Here is a 25,072-nt window from a genome sequence, read left to right as displayed (position 1 = left end):
CCGTTATTCCTACTCATTATCTATATGTACATGAAAATATACTATACAGGGGTTAACAAAATGTTTATATCTCATAAAAAATTGAACTTTCAACTTGCATATGTTTAATATGAGTACACTGCTGGATCGTAACTACAAACTTTCAAAGACAGTTCTGAGAAACAGAAACTGTCTTCCTAAAAACATGAATTTTCAAAGAAGACTGTCTGAATTTTCTAAAGACGGTAAAATGGTAGGATGGGAAAAATTTTATTCTGCACACGTTTTACTATATTTTCTTTATTTATTTTCTCCCCTCTGGGGCTTAGGGCAATATTTCGAAAGCAGCTTATTACATATTTCATCGTGTCAAGGCACTGAAATAGTTGAAAACGCGGGGATTATTATATTCATGATATAATATTTTGTAATACTGCTGCATTCGAAATGACATGGCATTTGCGTGATTGAATAGTTAAATGGGTATGGTGAATTCGATAAAGAATATGATGAAGTAGAAAACACTGCTTAGGAGGTTTATTAAATAGAATCTCTTTTATTTTTAATATTAAGTATTTATTACATACAAGCATTTATACAATACGAAGTATTCTTTTTTTATTTAGACATGACTGATGATATTTAGCGTTCTCAGTATTTGTATGTTTAGAAACATTCTTTCGTATGTATTGAGATTATTATTATTGTTATTATTACTATAGTTATTATTAATTACGTGTCCTTATAGAATAGGTTTTAGTTAGACCGAATAAAGTAGTTTGAATAAATAAACATCGGTACGTATAGCCGTCGCGTACACTTCCGTCACGGAGAAGAGAACGCGCGCTATACGTTTTAACGTCTTTCCTTTTCAGTTTTCTTTTTTTTTTTTTTTGAAACGGGTGAGAAAGAATGGAGTTATGTCGTCGTGATTGCGTTCAACTCAATCGAATCGCATATGTTCTCGGTACCGTAGCTACGCGTTGAAGAAGCTTCAGGCGATTAATGTGTATGTTCGTATGTATGTACGTGTATGTGTCGATAGGATCTCGTTATCGCGCCCTTACGGAGCAGTGTGCTACAATTTCGTCGGTAAAGAGAAAAATACGTCGGTTCTCGTTAAAACGTTAGGTTCTTAGGTATCGCGCGATTCGAACGATTCGCTACATCAAACACTGCGTTGTTACATGCATGTACGCTCAAAGACCTTATAGTTTAAACAATTTTGCAGAGAGGGAACCGAGTCGGAGAAAATTTCTCTTCGTAGAAACGCAAGGAAAACATCGATCACGATTTGTATGCGGTTTGTCAGTTTTCCTCAGCTAAGATCGGGGAGAGTCTTCTTCGTTTTTTTCGTATTTTTTTTCGTTTTTTGTTATTCGAGAAATCAGAACGATCGGATTACATTTGATTACCATCGATATATAGTTGCCCCACATAGTCGGCCGGTATTATGCACCACCCTCGATCAGGCGAGGTGCGGAAAACACAAAGCATGCTAAACGACATCCATTTTACAATAGTATGCCACAGTAGTTATCGAACAGCTTCTGTCATAAACACCGATTACAATCGTCTGTTGAATAACATCAGGCGTTTACATATTATCGTTCTCTATCTGTATGTACTAGTATGATACCGCTTAGTCAAGGATTAGCCACCGCTGTCGTGAACGCGGCGCGACCTTGAACAGTTGATGTCTAAGCGAAACCCGGAGAACAGATTTTTCTGGATTTTTCTGATTCGGAGAGAATCGCCGTGGTTAATTGGCTCGTGATTGTGGCCGGCGGGAACACAAAGGGGAACATCGTTTGCAAAAGATAAAGTGGACCTGTCTCGGCTATCGTCTCATTTATTCCGCGAACGCATGCAGTGGCTATCTCGCGAAGCAATAATCGCCATCCTCGTCATCATCACAGCTAGAAAATTTATATTAGATCCGCGAGAAACGTAACAGTAAAATGAGAATCTATTTAGATACCTAGGGTACCAATATTGAGGTGAGTTTTTTTTTCTTCTAAAAAGACAAACAAACAAAAAATAATAAACAGAGAAAGAGAGAAAGAGAAGAGAGAGAGTGAGGGAGAGAGAAAAAGGAAAAAAATTATATGATAAAAATAGTAAAATTGCTTGACTAGTGAGCGCACGCCCCAAAAAAATGTAGTTATGGAAGAAATGTTTTTTCCTTTTTTTTTTTACATCATATCTCTGTTGAGGATCTTACTGGATATGACTTTACACAGATTCCTTTACTATATTCAAATTCTATAAGGTAATATTATTTCTATCTCTTATGTAAGGACAATCATTGGAGCTTACCTCCTACGTCGTTTTGGCAGATACAGTTTCGCAAGTTTATCCGATCCGTCATCTTTATATATATTTATAATATGTATATATGTATATTTTTTTTTTTAAACCAATTCACAATTCTTGTGCTGTGTTTGTCAAGCCGCTTTACACATTCGTTTTCACGTATACAAATCATGAATGCATTCGATTCGCATTATCGGTCGGAAAAATCGTCGAATATCGTTTCCCGTCACAATTTTCAACTGGCAATTTCAAAGAACGAACAGAAACAAAAGCATTCCCAAAACAACGATACAAATCGCATAAACGTCGTTACAGAGTACGGTCGACAAAAACGTCTTAACTGATTCAGCGTTCTATATATCCAATAAAAGTAAAAATCTTTAGATGCGTGTACATTAAATAATAAAATCCAAAGTTTTATAAAAAAAAGAAAAAGAAACAGGCCTTTTCGTTTAGCAAGGTCCTTCAGAAACATTCGATTTATATTCTAACAGCATACTATAACGGACTGAGTGCCTATTTACTGGTTGCATAATATTATTAATTAACATTATATATTATTTTACAATTCTCGTGACAACGTTTAAAGGACATCGGTAGTCTTTCTCATTGTTTTGACGTAGTGCCCCGATTTCTCTACTTAGATCTCCGTTTCTACACATCGATAGCGCTTATTTACATTATCTCATAAATGACGTCGTTTCGAACATTATTATTATTATTATTAATATTAATATTATCAGTATTATTATTAATATTATTCTGTGTACCTGCATCGCTTGCTGGAAGCAACACGGTATTCTTTGTTTCGAATCCAAACTCTGTTTTCTTCCTCCGTTTCACCAGAATGTTTAATACACGCATTATGATAAAAGATCTGCAGATCAAGAATATCGTGTTACATTTACACATACAACCAAAATTATACATTATTTGCAGGGTGTCTTCAAAGTGGTCATACAACTCGAAATGAGCCGAATCTCAATTTAATGCCTACAGGAAAAACCCTTCAGTATGAAAAATTATATTAACATGAGATCAGAGCGTGTGAACGAGCTTTGCAAGGTAGACAATAGAATACATGATAGAAAATGAGAAACCAGGCGTCACAATGAAATTCAAGCTAACAAAAGCAAATAGAAAATGTAGTACATATAGCATTTTATTGTAATTCTCTTCTCATTCGAAACGAACTTTGGATTCAACTGATTTTGAGTCACGCCAGCAGTTCGAAGGTACCCTGTATGCATCGATATTACAATCAGACGCCATTGCCGCGATAGTGACACGTAAACATACCTGGTACTTGACTATTATCTTGCGGTTTGTTGTTTATAAAAGAATCCTGGAACGGATTTACATTGGCATTAGCAGCAGTAGGCATGTATGTGTTGGCCATTGGAGTGAAGGGTATAGCTGCTGGATTTAAGTTCGAGTTGAGGGTGTCTTCGTTGGCCAGATTGCTGGTCAGTTGAAGTATTGGGCCACTACTGCTATTACTCAGAGAGTCGAATTCCGTTAGGTCTAACAGGTTGTTGGTCACGTTGTTTTGTTTGCTATAAAATCAGCCAAAAAGGACACATACAGATACTAAATAATAGACGAGTAAACAAACTAGAGTACTACTTGTTGCTGTGAGCGCATTGTAATTTCCTGGCGAGAAGAAAATTACAATCACTAGGACCGGCTAGGCCGATCGTGGACCATTCATACCCTAGGAACACTATCTTACTAAACTGAACACCGTATATACACATAATAAATACAATCTTTCAATTGTTCGAATATAGAAGCGTGATTGATTAATAAGAGAATCTAGAAAAAGTAGTCTAAACGTTTTCACAAAACGACCAAGGATAGAAACAAATGGACAAAACTACATATGTAATACAATCGTACTCCTTATTCGCCGGTATCATCGTTTACAAAAATGTTCGATTTTCGAAAGTAAATGTTCGATTTTCGAAAGTAAATGATCGGATGGCTTATTCTGAAGTGGTACTTGGTTTCGCATCAGCAAACTAGATCGTTGACTAATGTCTCGATAGAGGCAGCTACTTTAATGCTGTAAAGCAGCTACTAAAAGCGTTTCGTAAAATGTGCTTCGGAACTGATGCGGAAATTCTATAGCGTAAAAAGGAAACGCGTACGTGGAACGCAAATCGACATAGAAAAAGAATAATTTCTCGCTCGAAAAAATCAGAGTTATATAGGCAACGTATTTACAATACTACCATACAGCAGGTTCCGAGATCTGGTTACAGCAATTATTTCTATCCGCTTTTGAGTTTCGGTGTACCGGATTTCTCTGACTGGTATACAAAATTACGTTATTAGAAAGTATACGTTCATGCCCCGTTTCAACGTGGACGCCTATAGGGGAATAGTGGACAAGTGGTGGACTGTGTGAAACACATGTTTGTACAACGAAAGAGTAATGTTAAAATGTGTGGAGGTCAAATAGTACATAGCAAAAGTAGACAGTAAGTTGACACGTACTGCTGGATGATGTACAACACAAACTCAAAGAAACAGACGTAGGGTATTACCCACAAACCCCTCTAATCTCAATCAAACCAATATATAACTTAAAACTAGACAAAATACTTGACACAAATTTTCTTTCGTAAATCTATAGAGGAGATAAAAGCAGCTCTGAAAAATTAAGTTGTAAAGTCAAATCTCAAATACAATTAACTACAGAGGAAAAGTTGTACGACTCATAAAAATATATTACAGCTCCTTGGAGTGTTATTATCATCTCCCGAGTATAAATGGCAGGAAAATTCATGTGTCGAATATTTCCTCGAGTTCGAAGAATCTGTTACATGTTAGTTTCATTAAAGTTAGCGGGGCTAGTTGAATAACACCCATTGTTAGAGAGCAAAGAAAAGTACAAGCCACACCATATATTGATACGATTGACATGCATTGTGGTGGTAAGTAAGAAACAAGTTAGCAGTAAGAAAATTAGTTAGTATGAACACTGGTTATGAGAAAGGCATACATGACGAGCTTCAATAAGAACTAATTGGAGGAAAGATAAAAGTAATAGCTCACCAAAGACGTCTTCGAACCATCCGAATGAAATTATGTACAATGGTGAAGAAACGCTCACGGCGAAAGGAAATCAGATCTTTGATGAGCTCGAATGATAAAATTACAAAAACAAAACTTTTTTTTCGATGAGTCATTAAATTTATGCTATTTATCTTTCTTTACATTATGTACACTGAATTTATTATTGATTAGTTGGTATTTTAACGCTCTAACTCTGTTAGTCGTGTTTAACATTTCCATGCTTCGTATAACATTACATGTTTCTCTTTATGCCATTAACATATTACTAAAAAGAGTCGACGTACATATCATTTTTTTTCTGTATTTTTCTTTGTTTTAATCATTTAATAATTTCTTCAGACGGCTACCTACAAATAGTATACTTTCTTTAACTAATACATGATTAGATATAAATTATAAAATATATGTAAATATAATAGACAATACAATATACATTATTCTCCATACCTCTCCGTGTTACCGTCGGATTATCATCATCGTTATCGTAGAATTTATTTTGTTAGTTATTGGAGAATAGTCGTGCGAAAAGGTGAACTCGTTTTTGTTTTCAATAGCGATAAATAATATGCCAGTAGTATAGTTGCTTTTTTTTGTTGTTGTATTTGTCAACCATTGCTCTGACTACTTTTGCAATGTACAATATACGGAAAATTGTTTTGCGTTATAATGATAGTTTGTATAAAGCGATCTCTTTCTCTCTACCGAACTAAATTATGATTTTCGTAGGCAGTTCCTTCCGATGTTATCCACGGGAAAGCGCAATAGACTTTGTTATTTAAACAACTATGTATAGTACATGTATATTTATTTATTTCCCTCAAACTTAATCTCTCTTGTTGCTTTCTTCGCGATTACCACAAAAAACATCTCAAACAACAGAATTCATTATATACAAATTAACGATCGATTTTCTCTCGGCATACACTTGTTCTCGTAATTTCAAATGAAAACAAAGGGGTGGGGGTGTGAAATAATTAATCATTACGTTTCGCATTTCACTCGTAATTCCGTTCGAAAAATCCTTTGCTTTGAAAACGAAAATGTATACTTTACTATTCTCGATTGTTCTTCGATCTTTCTTTTCTCTGATTCTGAGCATAAAAACATACATTACAATTAGTACAAGTATACAAATAATGTGGCACATGATCTAATCCTACGTTTCATTTCGTTTGGAAAACAATGCTCGTACTCTCCTAGCCATTTTCATTCGTGGTAATACCGTTCCCACTTGAACAACCGGGAACGTCTGCATAAAATAATATTTACGTAAACCGCATATCGATGCTATAGAATAAATACAGAGGATAAAGTGACACCATAAGACAATGATTTGAAAATAGACTAGTAACTGTTACAAATTTCACGATCGGTTATTTATAGTTTACGCTCAGTGTGCGTGTGGATCAAACAATCGTGAATCTATAAATAACATTCATTACATATGTAAATGACTAGAGCATTACCCTGAATCATTCAAAACACAGCGTTTTACTTTTGTATGCACTCAACTATTGTTTCGTTCATGAATACGTCCGTTTTGAATCATCAAGGATTAGTCGCAACATTCTGTATCGATCAAACACTATTCCGACACTACAATTTTACATGTCTTTCGATTCAGACTGTTTTACTTTACTCTTCTCATTCTTCGAAAAAGCCTTTTATCCTTTCTTTCTTTAATGACTGAGCATTGGGTTCTCCTTTATATGAACGCCACTAAGAATCAGTCAACATTGTTACGTACGTAATGGCTAGTATTGTGCAATTGTTTATGTTAGGTTAGTTACATCGGTTAACCATTAATCCTTCATTTGGGAAAAAAAACAAGACCTACATCTCGATAGATACAAGCCGTAGCGCGTGTGTATATATGCGTCGTGTCCACTCGGGTTCTATTTAGATAATAATATATGCATTCGATAGAAATAACGAATTTTGTTGATCACTAGGAAAACAATTTTCCAGTTGTCTAGAACGGCGTTTGTCCGTGGAAAAATAACTCTTACTTTACAGCGCCTCGTGAGATCAAAACGAATATGTTCAAACGTTCCGTGGAAACTCCAATCAGTGTCTAGGTGTAAGTAGTGTACGCATGTGTATGTGTGAGGAATTAGCGGTGTCATTTACACGCTAGTCTGGTTCTAAGCCTTGTAAAGGACGTTTGATGTAGTATTATTGTCGAGTGACCTAAAACCAAATGAACTTACAATTCTTTGAGATGCTCTTCGATGTTATCATTTCGATCTACTCTTTCTTATCATGATCTACTCTCTGTTTTTCATTGATCAATGAGAAATCCAGTTATATCATGGGCTTGCATAATTTTTCGTATGATGCTTCTCTTGGTAGATATTCAGTATGCAACTCTTACACATACGTTTAAATGTTCTCACGAATACATCGTAACTGCTTAATTTTTATTATACTTACACGGTAGCATTGTCCAGTGTAATCGATTGACTGTTGATACCGTTTCCATGATTCGTATGATGACCGTTCAGTTCTTCCTCCACGTTACCCTGATTATTATCCAATACAATTTTACTTTCATTAATGCCGTTACTATGCGTGCCGTTGTGTACGATGTCCGTTTTCGTATTGTTCTCCGCATGATGAACCCGCTGCTCCGCGCTAATGAACTGCTGAGTCGCCTCGGATATCAAACTGGCCGTCATTACATCTTCACCTTTGTTGCCCGGCGTCGGTTTGTTCTCATCGTTCGGACTGTTGTCTTCTTTCAACTTATCGCCGTCACCGCCTTCGCCCTGTATCACAAACATACCAAGAAGAACGCAATCAGCAAAAATAAAACGGAGACACCTCGACAATATCACCAAGCGGGTATTTTGCTTTTGAACTTTCAAAATCAATTTCTTTTTGCATTTTCTTTAAGTATAAGTGTTCTTGACCATGTTTTACCGCATGACTCCGTTGCTTAATTATTGATAACAGAGGAACAGGGAATAACATGTGAACCTAAGCAGTCTAATCATCACGCTAGAAAGGGATCCAAAGAAATTCGTACCTTGGTTGGCGTGTTACTCTGATTCTTTCCCCGAGTTCTAAGCATGATCGCCTCGACACGTTTGCGTCTAGCAAGTCTTTCCTCTTCCTCCTTTTTGAGACGCTCAGCCATTTCGATCCGTTGTCTGTAACGATATCATACATCCTGAGAAAGGCTGGAAATACCACACCCTCGTACCGTGTTTGAAAGAAGCATTCTGACCTTTCCGCTTCCTCTCTCGCCTTCCGTTCGGCCTCTTCCTTCTCTTGTTTCTGACGAACCTCTTCCTCCCTTCTTCTCCTGTCTTCTTCTTCGCGACGTTTCGCCTCTTCGATAGCCAATCTCAGCCTCTGTTCCTCGGCTTCTCGAGCCTCGTTGGCCAAACGGAGCGACTCCTCCTCAAGACGCCGTTGCTCTTCCTCTTCGGCGCGCACTCTTTCAGCCTCCAAGCGCGCTTCTTCTTCCTATTCAAAGAATTTTTCATATAAAGCCACACGTAGTGCCGGTAGTAAATCATTTACCCAGAATCTTCTTATCAACCCACCTGCCGTTGACGCTCGAGTTCGGCTTCCCGTTCTGCCTGTTCTCTTGCTAATCTCCTGCGCTCCGCGATGGCTGCTTTGGCCTCCTCTTCCGTGGTAATCCTGATCTTCGCTATCATCGAGGCTGAAGAAGGATCGATCATGAGACCATCTTCCTCTCAACACATCTTCCTCCTCATCCGTTAGGCAGCTACTCACCTGACATATCGACCTGTTCTTCGAAGTTGTTCTCCGATTTTGCTTCAACCTCCGCTGGAGGCTTTCTCTCCTGTTTGTCTTCCTTCTTCTTGGGCGTTTCTTGGGCCGACACGGCTGTCTGGCTCTCCTGGTTTAAGTTGCTCTCGTCCTTCGCTTGCTTGGACACCGGCGCAGGATTTGACTGTTCGATGATGGCCGACTTCTTCGTTTCCTCGGCACCGTGCTCCGCTGCACTTATCTCTTGCTACAAAAGAAAACGCAGTTAGCTTGAAACGTCTCGTGTATTATATGACTCGATACGCAGATTGAGAATAATTACCTGAGACTTTTCCGTGCCCTGGTCCTTCTTCTCTTCGTGTTTATCCTCAACTTTGATCTCCTCCTTGCCCTCGATCTTGATTATCTCGCTAGAATCCTCGCGGATAAACGGCTCATGCTCCACCCCGGGGCTTTGCAATGGCGTCGCCTTTGGAGTTATCCGCGGAGACGCTTTGGCGCTCTTCGTCAGCTTCTCCGTCGGTTTCTTGATCTCGGTCACTTTCGGCGTGGAAGGTTTCTTTGGAGTGCTGTGGACCTTTGGCAGTGGTGGCTTCGAATCCTTTGTCAGTTTCACTTCGCCGAGCAGATCTGCGGTTAGAGTTCGAGGATCACGACCGGTAACCATTTTCATCACCGTACACACAGTATTTTAATGTGCAATCTCGAATTACGTATAAGAAAATAAATATAGAAAAATGTAACATAAATTGTAGAAGATAAAGAACAAATCGAAATGAATAATTCTGTCAACATCGAAACTAAATTGGAACGAAACATATGTTGGCAAGGGAAATTAAAGGATTCTCTCCCATGCGAACAGTGGAACGGCTACAGCGGATTGTTCACAATTAACCGTTCTAGTGGCTCGCTGTTTAAGGGGTACGTCTGTCAGACGTTCTCAAATTATTTCATTCTTGAGAATCGTTTAGAGTTGATTTTTTAGTAAAAAAGGTTTTCTTCTTTGTAGATTATTTGAGAAGCGCTATGAAACTGCCCGGCGATTTTCAGCGCGATCTCACGCCGCTTGGCGATTTTCGCGAAGACCCCTGACACTAGAACGGTTAATTAAGAGAATTGAAAAAAAGGGCATGCTCACTGTGTCGTTCTGTGACCGAAACACCGGTACCGGCAATAGAAGCAGGTCGCGGCCGACGCGGGGCAGTCGTACGGGGACGCAGATTGACGTTACTGCTGCCCACGCTGCTGGCGCTTTGCTGGCTCATGGAGCTGTGCGGTCGTGATGGGCTGTTCGGTGTCACCTCCCCGCTGCGGATGCCTACGCGTACCCACCCAAGGTGAACATCTCTTCATTTACGTGGTGTTAGGCTTATATGTCCGCGCGTATGTGCAAAACAAACGAAACACCGCGCGGCATCTTCGCGTCGATGCGACACTTCGCGGTTAATTAGCTGTCAGAGGCTTGCGGCTGCAAATTCTATCCTTTTCGGGAAACTAGATCCCATGGTTCAGCTGACATTGAGATCGTAACTTTGATCGAACCTGTTCAAATTCACCTTGGACACTCTGGGCATCGATGGAGTCCGAATACGTCGATATGAAAATACAGAAATCCTTTCAGCTAAACATTCCTGTTCATCTCAGTCAAGTATTTCTTGTACAGGGCGCGGCGAAAAGATCTCCAGAATTTTATTTGGTTTTTTAATGAAAAATTCAACAATATGCTACAAATGTACCAAGATACGTAACTTGGTTCAACAGAAAGAATTCCCAAAGCGCATCCCCGAAACAATCTAAGAGATGATACTACTCTCTTCGATTACTTGATGCGTTCAATTCCTCTGTTTGTTCGTGACTTCCGAGCTTAACTCTGCGCGATGTTTGACTGGTTTAATTGAATCGTAGTCGAGGGTGGAAACGCAGACTGTCCAAGGTTGCCACTATCTTCGCCGGGCTGTCTCATCGTGAGATATATTATTTAACCTTCAACGATCAATATTTCCTGTTCACCAATCTATCAATTCGTCTTCGACGAAGTTACTTTGAACGCCAGCTGAGTATTTCGATTTTCTAAATTTCGATTTTCTAAAGATCATACCGCACTCCCGCGAGCCTCTCACAGCCATAGTCGCGAATGACCGCGATGTTTCTGTGCATATCAAGATATTCTTACAAGTTAGCCTCTTCTTTTCTTCTCGTCGCCGAAATTTATGTACAAACGAATGAGAGTAGCGAAATCAAACAGAGAACAAGCGCCACCACCAAAAATGATTATTTGTCTGTGCCGTTTGTGTATGTACATCGAGATCGAATCGAAATAATAAGAGAAAATGGAAAACAGGCTGAAATGAATACGCATAAACCAAAAATCGTAAATGATATCGCGACAGGGCGAAAGAAAAGAAGATTTGAACAACGAAAGAAAAAGTACAGCGAGTCAATGTATTGCACACTAAATACGATCATGAATGGTCGTCGTCTGTACAGTTTGAAACGTTGTGAACGGGATCAAAATGTATACAGGTGACTAAGTAAGATACGAATATAAAATCATGTGTGTGTAGCTTACCAAAACACGTTAGACCGTCACCTCTGGTAGCCGAAAAGCCGGGAGTAGCGAGTACTGTCGTTTGTTCATAGCAGGAGCGTTTTGTTAATCAATTTCGCAGCTTGTTAACGTCGCGAGGGAGCACCATGCAAACGCGCGGTACCGTGTATGCGCGTACATATGTACAACGTTGTTAAGTATCGATTGTTAAAGAAAGATGGAAGCGTGAATCGCTTTGGTAGGTCGTTTTGTTAGTCTCCGCGTTGAATACGCAAGCGTGTGCTCGCCGTCTCGCGTTATTGTCGAGAACTTATCCGAAACGATCGTGCGACGATTTTCTGGCTTATTGATTCACAATGGCTCCCGTCTACGTCTCTGTGCATGCATGTGTGCACCCAACTCGAGTCAGAACGAGTACTATACAAACCAGTGATATGTAATCCGAGTTCCGCAACTTCGAGACTCACCCCCACTACCAAATGATTCATATGCCGCGGAATACGTCATTCCGCATAAAGCAACAAGTATGATTCCGTGAAGGCTGATCCTGCGCTTTAAAATCTTTCAAGTTAAAAAAATTCAGTGCTATCTATTGCGTGTAGCGGCGCCCTACTCGGAACTAGAAATGCATCTGGAATGTGTCAACAGATTGCATGCTGAATTTTCGCACTCCCTCCCCGGCAATCAAGACGGAAGACGTCTGCTCTCTCAGCAATCGTAACAGTATAATAGGACCGGCGCTTGCAATTACGTGAATTCAACATAACGCGATTATAAGATGTAAATCCAATAGTTCCAACGTAATGGATGCATTCTCTCTCTCGCTTAATATTCGCGAAGTTATGCCCGATATTTGTTGGAACCGTATTTCTTCTTTATTTCATCTACTACATCCATTACTTCCACTCTCAATAATCGTGCGTTCAATAATCGAGCATTTTCTTCAATATTACTTCAGATTCATGGAGCACCAAACATGGCTATTTAACATCATTTTATAGAAATAAGAATAAATTTATTGAATAATTCCTCTCATAGATGCATCTTTACAATCTCAATAACCGTAAGTTAAAAAAATTTGTTTAACGGTGATTATTAATACGTTACTTTGAGCAGACCAGTGCTAATTTTTTCTCGAAGTTACACGTTTCATGAAGTGTTTTCAATTGTGAAGGTATAGTGATGTGCGCCAGATTCCAGACAAACAGAGTTTGGTGTTTGATTAAACTAACATACCCGTACCTAGCTCCGTTTTAATAATACTTTGACGTGTATTTAACGCTGCAGTGGGGGTAAAAGTCTCGAAACAGCCAAATCTACGAACAGCACTGTCACAAATCTTCCTCGTTTCTCCTCGAATTCACTGAACAACCAGAAATTTCCACGATACCATCGTCCGCAGAAACACAAAATTAGTAAGAAGCAGATTTCGCGAGTACATCGCCGGCGAGCGATGCAAGAGCATGAGTCCGTTCGCGGAGCGTGTACACTATTGTCCACGAGTATTTGGACACATATTTTCCACACTAACGTAATAACATTAACATGAGCAATGCTTTCGGTTTCCAGAAGCTTCGCAATGAAATTGTGCTGGCATTGCTAAATCTATTGCACTATTATTAAGGTACACAGGTATTTTGGTAATTATACAGAAAAGTACTGCCCACTCCGATTTTGATGAAATTTAAATATGTTATACAGCAACACATTCTGAACAGATTTTTCCTTCTCCAATATAGGGGGGTCGCTTTTAGTTTTCGAGATATTTGCAAAATACTATCGCGAATACTGTATTGAATTTTTCGTATTCCTGCACGCTGCGCTGCAACGTAAGTCTGTTTCGGTGCGACGTTTGTTTACATTTTGACGCTGTAGAGATAAGAGAGAAAACAGGGGGGGCGGAAAGGGCCAGCCTGACACCACACACACCCACCCAGTGTTTTACACGCACCCACTGTTTCTAAATTATACTCTAGATTCTTACGGATTTTCACGTGCTGATTACGAATATGATATTGAAAATTTGCGCAAATGTTAATTTCTTAAAGGAAAACCTTCTTTCTAGAAACACTGGGTGGATGTGTGTGGTGTCAGGCCGGCTCTTTCCACCCTCCCGTTTTCTACCTCGTCTCTACAGAGTCAAAATGTAAACAAACGTCGCACCGAAACAGGTTTACGTTGCAGCGGAGCGTGCAGGAATACGAAAAATTCAATACAGTATTCGCGATAGTCTTGCAAATATCTCGAATACTAAAAGCGACCCCCCTATATTGGAAAAGGAAAAAGTGGTTCAAAATGTCAATATCTATAACATATTTAAATTTTATCAAAATCGGAGTGGGCAGTACTTTTCTGTATAATTACCAAGATTTAAAATTAAATTCAAAATAGAAATCTATGCATATTAGATTCGCAGCAGCGTTTTGAAGAAACTAGTAAATTATGTTTAGGAACTATAAAGTCACGAAATCATTTGTATAATTACAGAGTGACATGGCAGGGCTCTGTTGCGGCGTATTAACATTATACTAATTGTAATAATAATATGAAACCATGTCCTATACCAAATACTTACGGACCGCAGTGTACGAAAGAGATGGCAGGCGGCCGACACTCGCCGACGAAAAGTACAGTATAATATTTACATAATGTGCGGCCACGTATACGATAGATAGCGATGGGGGGCTATAGATCTCTGAGTTGAGTGCACAGGAACGACCTTACCTTGTTGCTGTTGATTCTGGTGTTCGCGGGCCTTGCGGCGCAGCCTCTCGGCCCTCGTTGGTCTCGGCATCGGGACCGCGCCCGGCAGCGTGCCCATGCTACGTGAGTTATCTGAGCGTTTTAGGCTCTTGCCGCCGGACGCAGCTAAGTGTGACATGCTGCGACTCATGCTAGAAGCGCTCAGAGGCTGGCTTTGCTGTTCCGTCAGTGTGCTAAGTTCTGTCGGACGTTTCCTAGGCTGCGCGAGCTGGTCCAGCCTGGACATGGAGTAAGTCCTACCTGGCGAACGTGTGAAGGCCTTTGCGCTGGAGCTGCGTCCCGAAGATGGTGGGCCATCGCGCGGCGACGGTATCGTCGGCATCAGATCGGTACGCCTCCTGTTCACCCGTAGGTACACCGAGCTAGGTGTTCCCGGCGCTCCGTCGCTCTCTTCACCTGCAACCAGTTCCCAGGTATCGTGAAGCCCCTGCTAGCTGGAGAAAACGCGGCACACCTCGCGACAAACAGGACACGTGTAGATACACATACAAGCCGCGCACGCACGATCCTTCGACATCGCAACACAAACCTCTCGCGGATCGATCAACACTGTTCAACACAACAGCGGTGCGAGAACCCGAAAATCTCGGGACATACTTACACGGGACATTAGCCAAGAGTAACGTGCCGATTTTCATGAAAGTAATTTATACAGTTCTTTTAAAACCCTATTCTTGCGCTAATCTCTCGAGAACTAGAGGGTCTAGAACCACGATTCTTTTTTTATTTGTGTGCTTTCGATCAAGGAATGTAATTGTACAAATATTTCATTCAAAACAAAAAATTCCTAAATACGTATCCCCTGTTCTGGTCCATACATTACGTACACAAAGTTACATAGATATCGATAAACAATTAATAAGAAATATTGCAAAGAAATTAGTATTTTAAATATTGATTGAACAAATAATTTTCACCCCCAACTTTGAGGGTTATTTTCACCCCCTAGATATGGATCAGTGCAGATAAAAAAAATTCGTGTCAAATATTTTGCAATGAACTGTGTCTTTTAGAGATTTCAATAAAATCGGCGTGTTTTACACTTGGGTAATGAGCGCAGCCACTAGGTAGCATCACAGGCACGCGCTGATGTCGATAACGTGAATTAGCTTGTGCTGCCATCTAGCAGCTCCGCTCGTTAGACGACGCGCAACGTTCACTACATATCAACATGGAGGCGCCCTTACCTGCCAAAAGCGATGAAAATCGCGCTGAAGTTTAAACACACATAACTTTTGAACCAGTAGATTCCTAAGATTAGAACTTGGATTTTCAGCATTTTCTTGTCAAAATCTACAGGGTTATATAAAAATAGTTAAAACTTTCTGGTTACCCTTAGATGAAGGTCAACCTATTACAGAATCTCGACATTTTCCAGTTCTCGCACATGCGTATTCAACACAAACTCCAACACTACGTTAACAAATAGTTGCTTGTGAAAATGTTCTTTGAATGTTGTAATCCAATAACATTATCTTGAATAATAAACAAGTCTGTGGATTTCGTTATTCTTGTACGATTGCAGATGTGTGAGACTTTCCTTTCCCTCCGCATGTAACTGTATTGTTGGAAGTGAATATAAATTTCCAACGTTCATAATCATTTTTGTTAAAGCACACACCATCTCTAAAGTAGAAAATGTTCACTTTCCTTTTAATGTTATTCACTTCCGAGAACTGTACACGGAAGAAGAGAAGAGTTCACACGATTGTATTCAGCACAAAAAAATCTTCAAGGAATTAAAGATTTGGAGAAACTGTGGAATTTGTTGAACAGTGCGATAGTGTCTGTGTATACACACGGCATTCCCTGCTTTCGACTACTTTGACACAATTCGACGCTCTTCTCCATGCTGTTCTATGTTCGTTTGCGTGTACGTTTGTCTGTGGTTGTGTAACCGTGTTGAAGCAGAGGAAACATGCAAGCGACTGGACGTCGTCCGACGAACAGAAGCGGGATTCGTTGCGAAAGTATCTTCGGGACGCATGCCGTCGGATGTAGGGGTTGCAGGGGAACAATGCTGAGCTGAGAAAGACGTTACGATAGCGTTACGGATGAAATTGTACATGCAAACCGGTCGGTAGAGTCTCCCCACTTTGACGGCATCAAAAAATCAATTCTGGTTCTCTGCATTTCCTTACCGACTCATATTACAAATACATAAACGTAAAATATTACTTTCCGAAAATTATATACTCTGTGCAAGCTTTGAAACGTAGCGCACTTTCAACTGAAATTTATGATAAAAATGAACAGATCGAATGCAAGATAGCAGAAACATTTAAAGAATTCAATCGTACTTTTGTAGCATTTCTTCCCTCTATTGAAGTTATTTAGAAAATAAATAAACGTCTCTGTAGCTCCCGTATCTTATTTAGCACAAAAATTCACAATCTACTTATAAGAATGAAAAGTTTATTTCACAGGGCCATCTTCTTATTTCTGATTGACTCTGATTGAGAGGATAGCCGCATTCATACAGATTATTATTCCTTAGGTTTTTCTATACTAGCCAACTACACCAACTAATTGTATGCCAAACGTAAACATGTGTTTGTTGTAAAGCGCTCCGGTTGTACCACCATAACCTAGGATACTTATCATTGATTAACTTCGTTTCAAAGAATTCCGAAAGCATCGTTTTTCGATCGGCAAAGCAGGAAAACCACCAAGCAGAAAACCCTGTGCATGCAAAATGTCTTTTCGTGTGTAAGTGTAGAATCAATGGATCGACTCGCTACAAAAGTAACCGGTTTCATCGCATTCGACTCCTTCGAATCGGTCGTATAAAGTTCAGGGACGCGCGTACTCGACGCGTTCGAATGTCCGTGTGCAATTTCATTGAATTCGAGCTTGAAATGATAAAACAAATAAGCCATCAATGTGAAAAGTTTGCGAATGATATGGGTGTATGCTTGTGCTTCACAATGGTAATGCAAACGTCACGGAAACATAGAAAATTCTCCTATCATGTATCGATCGAACGAAAATCGAGGCACCTCAGCTTCTCGTCGTCTATCTGATCTTGAACGAGACTAATCGTACGGTAGAACACTAAAGACAACAACGCTACGTATTAAGAGGAGGAACAGTTAAATGTTGCACGCCTTCTAGTAGGACAACACTTATCTAATGATGGTTAGTAAGTAGCCCATTACAGTGTATACGTAAAAGTGTTAGTATTGTTAGTGTACGAATTCTCGAATAGCGTTGGATGCAAATGATCAACTAATTACGTCAGCTTGCGGCGTCGATGTTCAAAATTCCTCGATCAACCCCTTGCACTATACGGTTTCGTACACAATCCACAGTAAACGTTATTAACTTCCTTTAAACCAAAGTAAAATTCGTTTTCTCTTTCTTCTAGGACAGGCCTGGGCGACGCTGGCTCGAGGAACAGATGTGGCTGCTGCTCTCCTTCTCTTGCTCGGTAAGACAGTCCCCATCACGTCCACTCCGACAGATGAGTAGCAGCAACATCTGTTCCGGGAGTCAGCGTCGCCCAGACCTGTTCTAGGAAATCCTGAACGACAAAGAAGGTCGCAACGCTGTGACCGTAAAGTGCAAGAGGTTAAGTAAAAACAAAAAAAAAAAAAGAAAACGTAAAGGAAATGATAAAAATATTAAATGTGTAATTAAGCCGCGATAGTTGGCATCGACGTCGCACAGCTTCGTGGAACGGCCGACGAGCGCGTTCGGTCGACTTTTCTAAGAGCGTTCCGGGAGCTCGTCGGTGCGTTGAACGAACGTGACATGCTTGCAAGAGAGCAATAATCCCGCTTGTGTGCTAACGAACGAGAAAGACACAAGGATATGTATGTATGTCGACAGCTCATTCTGGGACAACAGAACAAATCTCCCCGTGTTGCAGGCTCCTCGCTTTCGCTCGAGGAGTTCAGGACTCACCACTGGCAGCCCGCTGAATCATCGGACGCCTAGTGTCGCTATCGGACTTATCATCGATGGCAAAGATGTCAGTTGTAGGAGGCAGAGAGAGGCTGGCTCTCTTATGTTTGCCGGGGGTTAAGGGAGGATCGGGGCTAGAATTCCAATTGAACACCTCGTACATGGACGAGGACATTCTCATATCTGCAAACAAACCATTGAACGCTGCAACATTAGCCACTTTCCTTCTTCCTTCTCTTTTTTTTTAATTGCGTTTGTCTTTCTCTCGGGGGAGCTCGGGATCACGTGGTTCGACAGAAAGTCATGGAGTTACGGCGGGGTAAGTATTAGCGTGAGTTAGATTAAGTGCGATTCACAGATACTGTAAAAATACAATCCGCCTGACAGAGCCACCACCGGTAAGTACGGGTAATAGCGGATGCAAAGGGATCTTAATTACCAAAAGGATATCTATCTGCGGTCGTGGTAATATTCTCTAGTTTATTACATTTACTCGGGCACATCTCGCGCTACGAATTCTCTCTATGTAGTCTGGCGCTCGGAGTTCGTATATACGTGTTCGGATTACCGGGAAGTCGGAGAGCGAAGATGAGGTGCTTCTCATGTGTACATGAGGATGGACTATGCTAGCAAATGAACGTAACCCGGCGAACGAAAAGAAATCTCTCGAATATTTTCAGTATATGATGTTTGACGCGTGTTGTCGAAAGTATTGATGAGTATCGTTGGCTGTAACAAAATCAAATGGTAAACTGAACGTGAAACAGAAAATCCGGGGATGGTGTGTACAGTACGAAATACGGCAACGTAACACGATAAATAACTAGACTGCGGACTTTTACGCAAGATCTTCCGAAGCGAATAAAAATATGCTCTTTTTATCGATAGTTCTTCTCAAAGAGAAGAGACACAGACTTTAAACTCAGCCGGTCGGAGTTACGATAAATGCGAAACTCCGCAGTCTAACGACAACGCTAGAGGATCGACTCATGCTTTATGAAGCTTCGGTCCATGAGCAATGGTAGAAGTCGTGTAAAGTATCATGGGTCGTGTGTTGGTGATCGATGTGTAGATATGTTACGAGAAAAGGGTGGAAGCGCCGCAACTTTTTTCCAAGTCCGCGAAACTCCGGCGAGCGTGTGTACACTTGCCGAAGTTTCCGAGGATCGTATAACGACGCTTGCCGGCAAAACGCTAGCGAACAAATCTGAAATTGTAACGAAAAAAATAAAAAAAAATAAATGATCGGTAACAGCGCACAGAATAAGCGAATGTTGAGTCTCGTTCGCTTGTCTGTATAGTTTTCTGGAACGATGTGCATCCATGCGTTACGCACTGCGGCATCGATTGCGTAACTATATCGAACTAGAAGCGCTGTGTGATATAAAAAGAACGCAGTGAGAAAAGAAGCGGCCTTCGCTTTGCTGCGCTTTTCAATCCGGCGCGGCGGCGGTAGTAGTTTTCTGAGACTATCCGATGCCAACGTGGAACAAGAATTGTCTCTCTCACACCAACGACACGATTCACTAACGATTCTTACACGAACTCGCAACCCTGACTCTATTCTTGCACGGTGAACACTGACGACAGACGTCAAACATCTCGGGAGGGTAACGATGCTGACGGACTGGTCCGATTATGGCATTCTCGGGAACTCTTGTGCTCGGTCAATTTATATCATTTGCCCATATATAAAACACGTATGTAGCTTATATGCACCTGTCGCATTTAAAAAATAAAAATAAAGAACAAAAGTTTTATTTCTGCAAATTGTATAAAATCAAAATGAAATAATAATTTGTATACTATATCAGAGTTGGGCAAAAATTTAATCAACGACTGACGACTAAATTTCTACTTGAATCGTTAATCGCAATTAACAATTAATCTCCTAGCTTAGTCGTTAATTGCGATTAACGATTATTAATCGTCAATCGGATAATTGATTAATGATTTATTACTGAAATTTCGAAATGAAATACGGAATCAAAACTGTATGAATACTGAAAAAAAATGTAAACTGTATTGTCATTTGGTCTATATGTATATAATAAAAACTCTGTTTACGTGCTTTTATGTTTTTTTCGATGATTTCTTTTTTTAATCGTACACATTAATCAATCATGACTAAAATTTTAATCGATTAATGCCCAACTCTGATATATATTAATGAGTGCTCGTCAAAAATGATATTTCTAATATTCGTAATATTTGCACGTATTTAATATTTCCTCTATTCATAGTGCGTATTCTATTATCTCATCCTGTATTATCTATTTCCCCCCATTGCGCAACTCCACGCAACAGAATAATATAATAAAATCGAGAGAATACTAATTGCTATGACGATATGACGAAAACAAAAGCGGCGCGAACTGAGGACAACAAAAGAGCCACAAGTGTACATTTGAAGAGGCTAGAATTGGAGCACAATGTTCCCCTAAAAAACATTTCTACATGACGAATATGTATAACCACTATTTCGCCCAGGAAGCACCGCAAAATTTTATTAAAAGCCGCGGCGGTTGGCAGGAAACCTTTTGTCTTGCTCATTCCGGTTGGAAAGCGCTTCACACTGCTGTAAGTTGTATCTCTGCCAGCATCGACTGAGCTCGTTGTAAGCCATTAACGGAACGTATGATCAGTGTCAACCCTTCGTTTTCACGTCTGTCGCAAGTGCCGATCTCGCACGATTCAACATCGATTGGCTGGTCGTCGAGTTACAATGAAATTCGTACTGGATAAGGTGGCCCGCGAGACATTCTTCAGCCATCATCCATATTAAAAGGGTAAAGACAGCCCTTAAAGTTGATTTTCACGGATTTTTCCCAACTTTAGCGATTGTGTCCACCCTTTCAAGATGTACGACGAAAAATACGATCGTCAGATTCTATTGATATCAGGTGGTCGTTAAGCGCAGCGGCAAAGAAAGAGAAATGTCTCGCGGGTCACTTTATCAGCATGCCTGCTGAAGAACATCGAGATAGACGCGTTCTGAAAGATTTTGTGTTTGGTCACTAACCTTCGCCGAGTTTCCGGTCCAGACCACCAGCGGAAGTGGCTCGCTTCTTGCTACCATCGAGCTCCCTTTCGGAGGATCTCCTCGTCAGTGGCTGAGCGGCCGAGAACATCATCACGTTAGTGGTAGAGGTTGCTCTACGAGTTCCCCAGAAAGTGGAGCCACCGGTGTCGGCAGGCTCCAGCATCCTCGGCGTAGAACTTCCGAACGCGAACACGATGTGCGACCTCTCGTTCTTCTTCTTTGCCTCTATGCGAGCCTCTCGCTCCTGGTTCTTCCGGAGGATGGCCTCCCGTCTTTCCCTTTCCGCCTCGCATATCAACCGTTTTCTTTCCTCGACTTGGTTTCGTCTGAAATTGCGAGGCAAGCAAATGTATTTAGGCGTACACACCTTTGAGCAGTTAAACAATATATCAATTATAACAGTTGAACAATACTATCTTATGTAATAATATAATAATCCTTTATTATTTTACTCCTTTAATAATAAATCATATTTTACAAAAGTCTGCACAGCTGTGAGAGAATATGATTACAACGTGATTTACTTATTTTGCTTCTCTAAACCGCGAGCCCCAAAAGAGACGCGATATTTTTTAGCGGTACTGTACGTTCGCACGGCTTTCTCCTCTTCCAAAGGACACAGAGTGATTCCGTCGTGGCTGAACTTTATGCAGGTGTCGCGGTAAATTCGCTGACTTCTCTGCGACGGTGAAACCGTTTAGCCCCGCATCATATTAACCAAGTCAACTTATTAACTCATAGAACACGTAATCTCGTAAACAGCGTTTAAGACACATCAATGTTGTTCCGAGTCGCGTTGAAAATTTTATTGTATTGTTTTGCAACCTACTTGAAAATGCTACAACATTCAAGTATTCTATCACAGAAATAAATTGTGGCCTCGTATTAGACAACTTCACCCTAACATACTGTTCAATATATATTCTCCTATAAAATATCAAAAAGATATTGTCACAGGAATAGTTACAAACTCTCTGAGTCATGCTAGGCATTACAATTTTAAATAACGATATGTACACAATTACTTTGATTTTCCTTGCGTGAAATATGAAATTGTTATTATCGACACGCATGCACGACGCCGGTAGCGAACGTATTAAATAGAGTGCAAGACCTATTAACCCTCTGATCCTTAATCATTGACTGCTATATGGAAATCGTGTTCCACTTTATTTCGCAAAATTTCACAGACTCTTTTATTATAGCTTCTCACTGTAGCCCTCATAATTATCGCGTGACACTTTATTTGTGAGCTATATATCTCCCATACACTGCTTTCTGTTCATTCGAATACTAACCCCCTGTTGTCATGTCATCGCAACACGTCGTTGCTTCGTGTACACTATAACCTTGATATTTGTACAGGAACAGTACCGAAAGTGCATGCACGCGTCGAGGTTCGTGCAATTAATAAGGCAAGCAATCTGCTATATGAAAGGTTTCACTGATAACATATCTCCAACTACTATTTACTACCTGAACTTATGTGCTTCCACTTCGTAGTCATTGTTATAAATATTCTCCTTTCCTTCTTTATTTTGTTTCTCTTTGTAGCCAAGCAATCATCCCTATTATATTAGATTGTTTCAAAAGTATTTTTCGTAATACACGCACTTGATTGATCAATTTTATTTTACGGTTACCTTTCTGTTAATGTTTAATTCACTCTTAGCCTTCAATTACTCGCACTCCACTTTCTACATAACTCTGGTTACATGGAACTTTACATCACTCCAACATAAATAAATTTTTATAGTGTGGACGACATCTTTGTTTATGCTTGAAACACTAAATTTACAGTTTTGAGATTGTAAATAAGCATTCACTTATTGACTGTCATAAAATCCTGTAAAGTATCCCTGCAAGGGTCCAACAAGTGAACAATCTCTCCTTAATTTTCAAGTAAAGAAGAAAAGGTGAAATAAAACAGAAAGTTAAAGACAACTATCAATCACGGCGAGCCGGGACGGTCGAGCACGCGAGTAAGGAAATACCGTAATTCACAGAGTACGGTTTCTTCCCACGTGTCAAGAGGTCCCGGCTAAGGTCGCCCCGTAATTTCCACTCGTGAGCTGGAAATGAAGAAAGGGGAAAGAAGGGAAAGAAAGAAAGACGAGACACAAACCTGTCGTTGTCACGCGATCTGAGTTCGTCGATGCGCCTTCGTCGTTCCTCCTCTCGCTGCTCCCGGAAGCGTTGCGCGGCGAGGGCCTGCTGTCTCAGCTCTTCCAACTTCCGCTGTCGCTCTTCGTTCTGTCTCTCGCGGACGAGCTTCGCCCTGTCCACGTCTTTCGCGCTTCCCGACGACTCCCGTCCTGGGAACAACCGTGGAAATCGATTAGTGCCTCCCGCCGCACAGTGCTCCTTCTGTTTGTTATTTCTTTTTCTAGTCTTTTTATAGATTTTTTTTTTTATTATTTTATTTCAAACACTGCACACCCGTTAATTGCTCACGCCCGGTGGTTCACTGGCTACCGCGTAACGTGCAGCCGTGTCTCTCTTGATCGATTCGATCGTAAAACGCGCGCGCCAAAATGATTCGCGATACCCGAGTCATTTATTTAATTCATTCTCATTTTCGAGCAATCAGCAAACCCCCGGATTTCAATTTACACTTGCAGCATTAATCGACTTTGAATCGTAAACACGTCGTTTCTAGATTTCTCGTTTCAGCAATTTACAGCGGATCGTGCAGACTCGAATTCTTTAATGAACTCGTCGATTGTAATTACAGAGTACGCTACGGTAAGTTATTGAAACGAATGTTGATTTCACGTTCGTATTAATGGTTTTAGATACATGTGAGAAAGAGTTCAGTAAAGAAGGTGTAGACAGCGAACCACCGAGAGAACGTTCTACGCGATACAACGGTAAACGAACTCATCGGAGCAATACAGCATTCGTATTGTTTTAACGGACACATTCCTAAACCCTGTATTCTCGAGAGAAAACGGGGGGTAAGTTAGTCGCAGCAATGCCCTTGAAAAGGTGATACCTTCGGTCTCGTTATGCGGATCGCCGTCAAGGGAGTCCTCGTCGTAGAGACTTCGGCGTCGTTTCACATCTGTCGAGAAGAAAGCGAGAACATGTGCGTACGCACGTGAGATTTCAGGTATTACCGGCGGAAAACTCGCGTAATCATCGGCACACTGCAAGCATGCGGCTGCGAACACACTCGGTGTCACCGCGGAAATGCGAAATCGTCGATCAAACATGCGCCGTGCGATCGAAAAAACAAATCGTAGAAGAATCGTGTCAAGCTTCCTTGGAAAATGCCAGGTTCGCCCATACCTTGGCACAAATTAATGTGATATTCAGTTGCTATTACCGATCCATCCAGCTAATCTCCATATTAACAAAGTACATCGTGGTGTACTTTCATCATGAAACTACTCTAGAACTTTCAAATCGATTCTATTTAAAACACGAACCGTGAAACTTTGTTTGAAAAAATGTTTTAATATTAGAAGCATCGATGGGAACAGATAAAGCAAGTATTTTCAGGAAAAAAGTTGTACATCTGCACCTTCCCCTAATCATTGACCCATAACGCCTATAATCAATTTTTCGATGCGAATTCTTTTTCTACAAATTCCCTCGCCGATTTTATTCGCAATGTACAAGACAGGCGCCTTGGAGCATCTCGATACTTCTTCCTCAGCTGTCGTAATAATGCGATTATAAAAAATGGG

The 25,072-nt window shown here is 40.5% G+C and overlaps 1 protein-coding gene across 35 annotated transcripts in view; it reads right to left on the bottom strand.

Annotated features, from left to right (window-relative positions):
• Positions 1 to 515: 515 nt before the first annotated feature.
• LOC143221949 (uncharacterized) overlaps positions 516 to 25,072 on the bottom strand; it is a 291,787-nt gene continuing 267,230 nt past the window's right edge. For 23 of the 35 annotated variants that reach the window (XM_076447660.1, XM_076447661.1, XM_076447664.1 and 20 more), the window contains 14 exons: positions 24,376 to 24,444; positions 23,506 to 23,695; positions 21,360 to 21,706; positions 18,338 to 18,520; positions 14,393 to 14,827; positions 10,259 to 10,438; positions 9,443 to 9,750; positions 9,124 to 9,367; positions 8,928 to 9,049; positions 8,606 to 8,847; positions 8,405 to 8,528; positions 7,810 to 8,144; positions 3,595 to 3,851; positions 516 to 3,172 (listed from right to left, as the gene is read on the bottom strand). In XM_076447660.1, coding sequence (XP_076303775.1) covers positions 3,159 to 3,172; positions 3,595 to 3,851; positions 7,810 to 8,144; positions 8,405 to 8,528; positions 8,606 to 8,847; positions 8,928 to 9,049; positions 9,124 to 9,367; positions 9,443 to 9,750; positions 10,259 to 10,438; positions 14,393 to 14,827; positions 18,338 to 18,520; positions 21,360 to 21,706; positions 23,506 to 23,695; positions 24,376 to 24,444 — 3,050 coding nt within the window. In that variant the 3' untranslated portion in view covers positions 516 to 3,158. The other 12 variants (XM_076447673.1, XM_076447671.1, XM_076447657.1 and 9 more) reach the window with 6 other exon arrangements.

The sequence above is a fragment of the Lasioglossum baleicum genome, chromosome 3, assembly GCF_051020765.1.
Source record: "Lasioglossum baleicum chromosome 3, iyLasBale1, whole genome shotgun sequence".
In the NCBI taxonomy this organism is placed as follows: domain Eukaryota; kingdom Metazoa; phylum Arthropoda; class Insecta; order Hymenoptera; family Halictidae; genus Lasioglossum; species Lasioglossum baleicum.
This window is presented reverse-complemented; position numbering and strand designations above follow the sequence as displayed.